Raw genomic sequence first — 8,127 nt, forward strand, 5'->3', positions numbered from 1 at the left:
CTAGAGTCAATCAAGGGGTTAGATGCCCACCCAGATCTACAATATATCCCTAAATTCAGCTTTTGGAAAGTTATACAAGACAGAGGCTGACAGCAGATTTTGTAGAAGAGGTACTCATACATACACAATGCATCTTGGAACTTTTTCTGTAAAAAGTACGCAAGAATGGCTTTATCCCAGCCTTCCCCAGCCAACCAACTATAATGGTGATGTCACAATAAAACCACGGAGGCACGGATAATGACCATCAACCAGGTAGTAGTGTCTTAGCCCCATGCCTAAGAGTCAAAAGCAGTGTGCTCCAAGAAGGTAAGGAACTGCTGTACCCTCTGCATGTGGCATCGTGCCAGGCCCAGAGTACATGTTCCACAGATACTGCAAGAGTGAAGGAGGATGAGAAGAGAGCAAAGTAAGATTGGTAAGGTTGGGAGGAGGAGGAACCTAAGCCCTAGATCACAGGAGTTTGCTGCAAAACTGCTTTCATGTGGAACCTAGCAAGGCCAGACCACACAGGGGGACCTCCCTAAAGGTACCACACCAGACAGACAAGAGAACATCAAAAATACCCAAAAGGAACTGTTTTGGAAAAGTAGGTAATATGGACAGGGGTAGACTTTTATTGATGTATTTATTCTGTAAAATACATCTGGATCTTAAAGGCTTGTTGAGAAGAATAAATGTTTGCAGAAAGCTAACAAAGGCACAGAAGCAAAAGAAAGGTAATGGGAACAAGTGTTCTGCTCTTGTTCTAGTATATTCCAGCATATTCTGGCATGAAGCCATCATGGAAGGAGTGAAGGTTAACAGCCTGAAGGAGGGGCACCTGGACTGAGCTATCTGGCTTCTGGGTACTCACACAGCTGCCTATATTGTCGATCTGGACTGGCGTCACCTGAGCCATGACTGCTGGCCTGGAAGGCAGAGCTAACACTTTTATTGTATCTACACATCAAAAATTACTTTTCTGGCTTTAGCTAGAGGTCAGAAAAACTAGACTGTATTTTATCTGCCTCTCAGGTCTCTGAGAGATGAAATGCTGTGATTCACTGAACTGGGAGACAGGAGCCTGCACCTACCTCTGGAGTTAACAAGCCAATTAACTAAAAGGCCAGCTGGTGTATTCAGATTTGGAGCCAGAAGACCTCCTCCACTTCGTAGGTGATTCGCTTATCATTAAAAATGGGAATTATAATAAAATGCCACACTGAATTCACAGAATGGTATGACGTTCAAATGAGACAATAGAGACGAAAGTACTCTGACACCCACATTGAGGCTGACAAAACCTATCAGCTGAAATGCTAGAATTACACATCAACCACACCATTCTGAGTGTCTCCTAAAAGGTGCATACGTTTTATTTTAATAGCATTAAAGTTCTTGCAGAACTAAAAAAAAACACCATGGTAAAATTCTAACCACGTTTCTATTCTTATTATTAATATGCTTTTTAACCAGCAGTTCAAATATAACTTCATCAAAATAAAGATGCTCAAATGTTACCGCTTCCTTCTCTGAGTCACCCAAACCTCAATGTATTCCTCCCCCATCTAAACAGCAAATGCCTAAACAGCAAATGTGAGTCGCACCTCTCTTAAAGGGCATTCATTGTTAGAAGTTTCTCGTGATTCTTTAAGGAGCAAAGTTCAAGGGTGCTCCGCAAGGAACGCGCCGGTAAATGGATGGGGAAAGATCAGAATCACTCATGGGCTTTCCAAATTATATAAGATGCTCAACTGAATCTCCTGCGTACCGAAGTGGGTATTTGCATGCCTCTCGGAGACTACCACGGTGACTAATAGAAATGTGTCATATCCCTCAGGTGTTAGGACAGGAAAAAACTGAGAATGTATGAAAACCATTTTTTCAAACAGAATTTTGCCCACACCCATGCTGTGTTTTCTGTGACGGCTTTCTTATAGCGTGACATCTCTCTGATCCCCCACTCCCGTGGTCCCCCTTCCTATAGTCCCCAGTTCAGCAGACCCCTGGCACCTCAGGATCCCGGTCTTTGCTGTCTGACTTCAAAGTGTTGATGACCTGGAGTTTTGCCGTTTATCCATCACAGGATCTCTTCACCATGAGGATCTGTCCACCCTAGCCCCAATTCTGGCCCACCCCCACTCCCCATGAGGTCCACGGACAGAGACTAGACTCTTATCAGTCTCTCTTGAACCACACAGTTCTTACTAAACCTCCACCAGACTACAGCCCCTAAAAGACAGGGAACATGTCTCACCACGTTATTCCTCAAAGCATTTGGCACAACACTTTGCAAGTAACAGATACCTGAATACCTATTGACTAAGAAGTATGTGACCGTGATTCCTCAATTCTGTTTTAATCTGCCTGGCTTCAATTTTTAATCTTCTTTATTGCAAAACAATTTAAACAAGTCACAGAAAGCGAACCGGAGTGCTTTGGGTTTTGTGGCAAAAACTTGTTCTTCTTCCTCAGCACATAGCTAGTCTACATCTCTGTCTTGCTTGCAGTCAGATGTCTCCTTGATGAACTCCAGCCAAGAGGATGTGAATAAAAGGAATGTGTGCCTCTTCCAGGTATGGCCCAGAAAAACCTCTCCTGCTTGTTCCTCCACCGCCCCGCCCTTACAAATAACAGGGAAGGGGATTCCCCAGGCCATCCTTAGAAGCCACGTGTTTAAAAAGGAAGAGTCTCCAGCAGCTTGGGTTCTTGGGTTACTGCTTTAAAGAGTGCTCTCCTCCCCCACAATACTTACACACACACACACACACACTCTAACAACCTGGAACCACCTCGGATTGTTACGGGATGGAGAAATGAACTTTGATGGTGAGGTCATTACACATTTGGATCTATTTGCTACTGCAGCCAAGCTTCCCCTGACCGTTGGAAATTGATACCAAATAATTTGATATATAATAATTTGATATATAATTATTCAAATAACTTTAATAATTTGATATCAAATAATTTCCTTTCTTCCCCCACCTTTACTAATCAGAATTTATACCAAAAAGTTCTCTACAACTTACAGGTTACAGACCTAAATGGACAAGATGAAGATGATAATCGTGTCTTCAAGTCCTGGAGGGAAAGATTATTATTAAATAACTACTTTTTTAAAAAAAAAAAATCAAGGTAACTCTCTAGTACAAGGTACCTGACTGGAGAGACTGCTCATAATGAGAACCACAGAGGGCAGTTCTGCTAATCTGGATAACTTACTGAGTCACCCAACCTCATCCCACTAGTTCCCCACAGCCTCTCACTTGTCTCCGAGGGGCTCTGTGAAGATCGACAAGGGGACAATTTCCCTCTTGTGTTTCCTGTGGAAAGCACAGAGGTGCACGGCAATGGAGCCCATTATCACAAGGTTTCAGGAACTTCACAGGTCAAACTGCAACTGTGAGACCAAAGAGCCCAATTTAAACATGGTTAAAAGGGCCGGCCCCGTGGCTTGGTGATTAAGTGCGCGCGCTCCGATGCTGGCGGCCCGGGTTCAGATCCCGGGCGCGCACCGAGGCACCACTTCTCCGTCCATCCTGAGGCTGAGTCCCACATACAGCAACTAGAAGGATGTGCAGCTATGACATACGACTATCTACCGGGGCTTTGGGGGAAAAAATAAATAAATAAAATCTTTAAAAAAATAAATAAATAAATAAACATGGTTAATGGTGTCATTCCCCAACTGCAGCACTGGAGAAAGTATGCATTCAAGCCAGGAAGCACTTGGCGGTAATAAAACCACTCTGCACGTCTTTGAGATACTTGTAACAATTATTTGTATAATTATGCATTTAATGTGTCATACACAAATTATTATTACTGTAGTATACTAACTGTTTGTGTAACTGTGTATTAACATGTCTCCCACCCCTGGACCGAAAGCTCTATATAGTCTGGTGGGAGAAGTGAGGAACTCACTCAGCCTCAGCATCCCACACGCATTGCTCCGTAACTGTCGATTAAATGAACAAATGCACAACAACAGCGCTTCCCTTTAAAGAAGTTTAGGTTGTCTCCCTTGGCTTTGAAACCCTACACTAGCTTATAGCTCCTAAGAGCTTCGCATCTTTTGAAGTTCTTTCTCATATTCTCATTAGATCCTTGCACAAGCCTACGACTGTGCCACGATTAAACCGGGTCTCAGAGAACACTTGCTTGAAGTCACAACATAGCTTATAGGTGATGGAACTCAGATCTTCTGACTCCGCAAGTCCAGTGTTCCTTCTACTGTAAAATTCTCCCTTCCATATCCAGAAAGATTTAAAGCAGCTTCTCAAAACCTCAGGTGTAATTCCCCTGTGACTTTTTTTTATCATTATGGAATGTCATAACCAGAGAATTAATAACAAGTATTTAGAAAACATAACTATAAGGAAAATAACACTAAATACTGCAGACACAAAATGAAAAAACTTCAAAACATTTTGTCCCCGTTAGCTCTAAAGGAAACAAACGGAAAGAAAACACTCCAGCGCCAGCTCCTTCCCGAGCACACACTCTTGATGCAGAGCCAGGCCCTCCCAGGACCACATCCTGCTTCTCTACAAACCCAAAAGGTCTAGGCTCGCAGGCTCAATCTTCCTTGGGTCCCCCCACACCCTGCACTCATTTGCCCCTCCCTCGGAGACAGCATTCCCTTATCAAAGCAAACAAGGACAGAAAGAGCTTTTCTCTACACACGTTTCTCACAAGGAAAAGAAGGAAGTGCGAAAGAAAGAAAAACAAGAAAGTGATCATTATTTATAGACTAGAATATATTTTTACATTTGAAAAGCTTTTTTCTACTGTCAGTTCATTCCACAGCTACTTTTAAGTATCTACAATGTCCCAGATTCATTATAAACACCACGAGGGCTTCCTTTCTTGGTATCTCCGATGTCAAATGCTATTTTAAACACTGAGGATACAAAAATGATTAGGCTGTCCATATGGCAGCTACCAAAACAAATTACCATACGTAAGGCAGTGCTACACAAATGCATGCATGAAATGCAATGGTAGTAAACAAAAGTGAACAGTGTTAGGAAAGTTGAAAAGGCTTTATGAAGAGCTCAGCCTGGGAAGATGAATAGGATTCAAAAAGGCAAGATAAACATGTGCAAAAATACAGGAAATAGCACAGCACTGGTGTGGCAGAAAAGCTGGGTTTCATCAGAACCCCATGGATTCTGGGTTCATGGATAGGGGACAAGCTGGAAAAGGAATGTGGAGGCACAGCCTATAAAGGTCCTTAAATATAATGCTAAGGAAATTGGATTTTATCTACGCAATTCAGGAATCACCTAGCTTATAAGTAGGGTCTTTGCACAATCAAATTCACATTTTAGAACAGTAACTCTAGAGGTTGGGTAGAGACTGTCAGGAAAACAAGGCAGAAAGTCACTTTACTAACCAAGGCAAGAGTTGGTAAAGGCCTGAGAGCAGCAGCAGCAGAAATAGAGAGAAATGAAACCGAGAATCAATAGTGTCTTTTTCGACAAGACTGGAAGACAAAGATGAAAGAGAAAGAACAAAGATCACTGACATTTCTAGCTAGAATTTAGTGATAATGTCATTAATCATGTTAACGAGTAAAGGAGAAACAGTGCTTTTGTTTTAATCACTGTTTCCTGGAGCGAGGGTAGGATGAAAGTTTCCAGTTTTGAAAATAGTTGTTTTTGTTTTGTTTTAAAGTTATCTGTGGAATATGCCAGGTTAAGCTCCAGGAAGAACTTTGAAATATGAGACTGGTCCTCAAAAGACATCTGAGTGACAGTTGAAGGCAGAGGATTTGAGATGCTTTGGTAATAGATAAATTTCTAGAAGTAGGTGATTTCACAGTCAGAAGGGCAAAGACAGAATCCAAATTCAGTCTTCAAATAAAATCAGCCTAGGAAGGAGGGAGGGATATGACAGCAGAGAAAAGAAGATGGCAACAAACCTGAAATTAGTGTTCTAAGTCCAATACCAACAGTTTGGTGTTCACACACGTCAAATAATCATGACACTGATGATCATAGCTGAATGCTACAGAACCATGAAATACAACGTATCAGAAAGGAAAGAAGACAGCCAAGTAGCAAACCACAATGCCACTGATGACTACATGTGAAATAAGACACTAAAGGGCAGACCACAAATTCCAAAAGGCTGCACAAAAGAAATGGGCAACCCAACTGAGAAATCACCAAGATCCCAGAATAGCTCCAACCCTTAGCTTACTGTAAAGATCCCTCCCTCTGCACCAAGCTTTTGCTCCAGAAAAGTCCAGGAGCTGTATACAGACTCACATACATTATCATCTAGCTATCTCAAGGGGGATACAGACCAAAATAAGTTCCTAAAGAAAACGGGGAGGCGCCGGCCCTGTGGCTTAGCAGTTAAGCACGCGCACTCCGCTACTGATGGCTTGGGTTTGGATGCTGGGCGCGCACGGACGCACCGCTTGTCCAGCCATGCTGAGGCGGCATCCAACATACAGCAACTAGAAGGATGTGCGACTATGACATATAGCTATCTACTGGGGCTGTGGGGAGAAAAACGGAAAAAAAAGGAGGAGGACTGGCAACAGATGTTAGCCAGTCTTCCTCAGCAAAAAGAGAAGGATTGGCATGGATGTTAGCTCAGGGCTGATCTTCCTCACAAAAAAAAAAAAAAAAAAAAAGGCGGGGAGATGCAGAATTGCATTTGTAATTAAGTAACCAATCATCTGGATTTAAAATATTGTCCTACTGTGCACCCATGTGTCCCAATTTTGTTTTTAAAGACAGGGAAAGTGCACGCATAAGGCAAGAGAAGGTGGGGTCATTTGTAATTAGGTGAGGGGAGGAGGGGGCATTAGCAGCAAGAAGTGTGAAGCTATCAGATGCCTCAACTTCCATTTGCACACCACCAATAGCTGCAGTAAGAACAATGATTGACATGTTCTAAAACTTGATGCATTTCAAAGCACCTTTCCGTCTTCCTTTTTTTTTTTTTTTTGCAGTGGCAACATACACTGGAACAGTAACTTTGGCAAAGCTGATTTCGGCCCTTGGTTCTGTCTCCAATGACTATCCATATTATTCCGTAAGTTAACCAAATTCAATCTGCTCATTAGTAAAACGGTCTTGGACTCTTACCAGAGGTCTTTTTTCATTTTATCTCCCTTAATTTATTTGAGCACAGCGCCAGGCACTAGCAGACTCACTAGATGGCTACCATCCTTTCTTCCAGAGGACTTTATTACCTACACTTCCGAGGGAAAACCACTAACTTCTTTGGACCTCAGCTTTGCCACCTGTAAGGATGCCTTAGAGGGTTGTTTGCGGATTAGATAATTAATGTAAAATGGTTTGTACGCTATAGAGTGCAACCCAAAAATGTAAAGCATAATTGTTTTCAGGCCCGGCAAAGAGCAGCAACTCCCATTTCAGGGGACTGAAAACACCAAGAGGTTTAAATGACTAGTACCTATAAAATGGGGGGGGGGGGGGGGAAGAACTCAACACCTACCCTAATCTCTCCCATCACCCCCATACTGCCTGCTCAGATCTCAACCTACCCTCCACAAGCTCAAGGCCTTCCCACATCATCTTAATATTCAGGTAAGGGGGAGGGAGACGACAAACGACAGGCAAAAGGACACAATAAAATGACTCGCCCAAGGTCAAAACACCCCCGTAGAAGAGGAAATACTGGCCTCCCAGCAGCCGAGGCCACGTCCCCCGTGACTCCCACAGCCACCGAGGGACGACGAGCTCCCCCTTCCTGGGCCGCAATGTGGGGGCGCCCCGCCGCGCCCTGCAGCTCGCCGGAGACTCTGCACACCCGTGCTCGGCCCGGGCCCCGCACCTCCGCGGATCCGCTCCGCGCCCAGGAGGCCGGACCCTGGCTAAGGACCCCGAGAGGTGAAGCGTCCACACCGCAGGGCACCGCCCACGCTCCCTGCCACGTCCGCGGCCTCACGCACTATGGCGCTCCAGACTGGGGCTCCCGCCGCCGCCTCCGCCTCCGCCTCCGCCTCCGCCTCCGCCTCCGCCGCCGCCGCCCGGCCTCACAGTCCCGGCGTCCCCAGGGCACCGCGAGCCCGAGCAGGCCGCGGACTTGCTCCGCCAGCTCCGCCCCCGCCGCAGCCCGGGAAGAGCCCGCCGCCGGGGCTGACAGACTGCCCCCGTG

The 8,127-nt window shown here is 44.7% G+C and overlaps 1 protein-coding gene across 4 annotated transcripts in view; it reads right to left on the reverse strand.

Annotated features, from left to right (window-relative positions):
• FBH1 (F-box DNA helicase 1) overlaps positions 1-7,967 on the reverse strand; it is a 46,783-nt gene extending 38,816 nt beyond the window's left edge. For 2 of the 4 annotated variants that reach the window (XM_087420859.1, XM_087420860.1), the window contains exon 1: positions 7,922-7,967. In XM_087420859.1, the coding sequence (XP_087276985.1) occupies position 7,922 (1 nt within the window). In that variant the 5' untranslated portion in view covers positions 7,923-7,967. Of the gene's footprint in view, positions 1-7,651; positions 7,889-7,921 lie in introns of those variants that run through there. The other 2 variants (XM_004425389.3, XM_087420861.1) reach the window with 2 other exon arrangements.
• Positions 7,968-8,127: the final 160 nt, after the last annotated feature.

Source organism: Ceratotherium simum, chromosome 32 (assembly GCF_057802395.1).
Source record: "Ceratotherium simum simum isolate JZ-2026a chromosome 32, ASM5780239v1, whole genome shotgun sequence".
Taxonomy (NCBI): domain Eukaryota; kingdom Metazoa; phylum Chordata; class Mammalia; order Perissodactyla; family Rhinocerotidae; genus Ceratotherium; species Ceratotherium simum.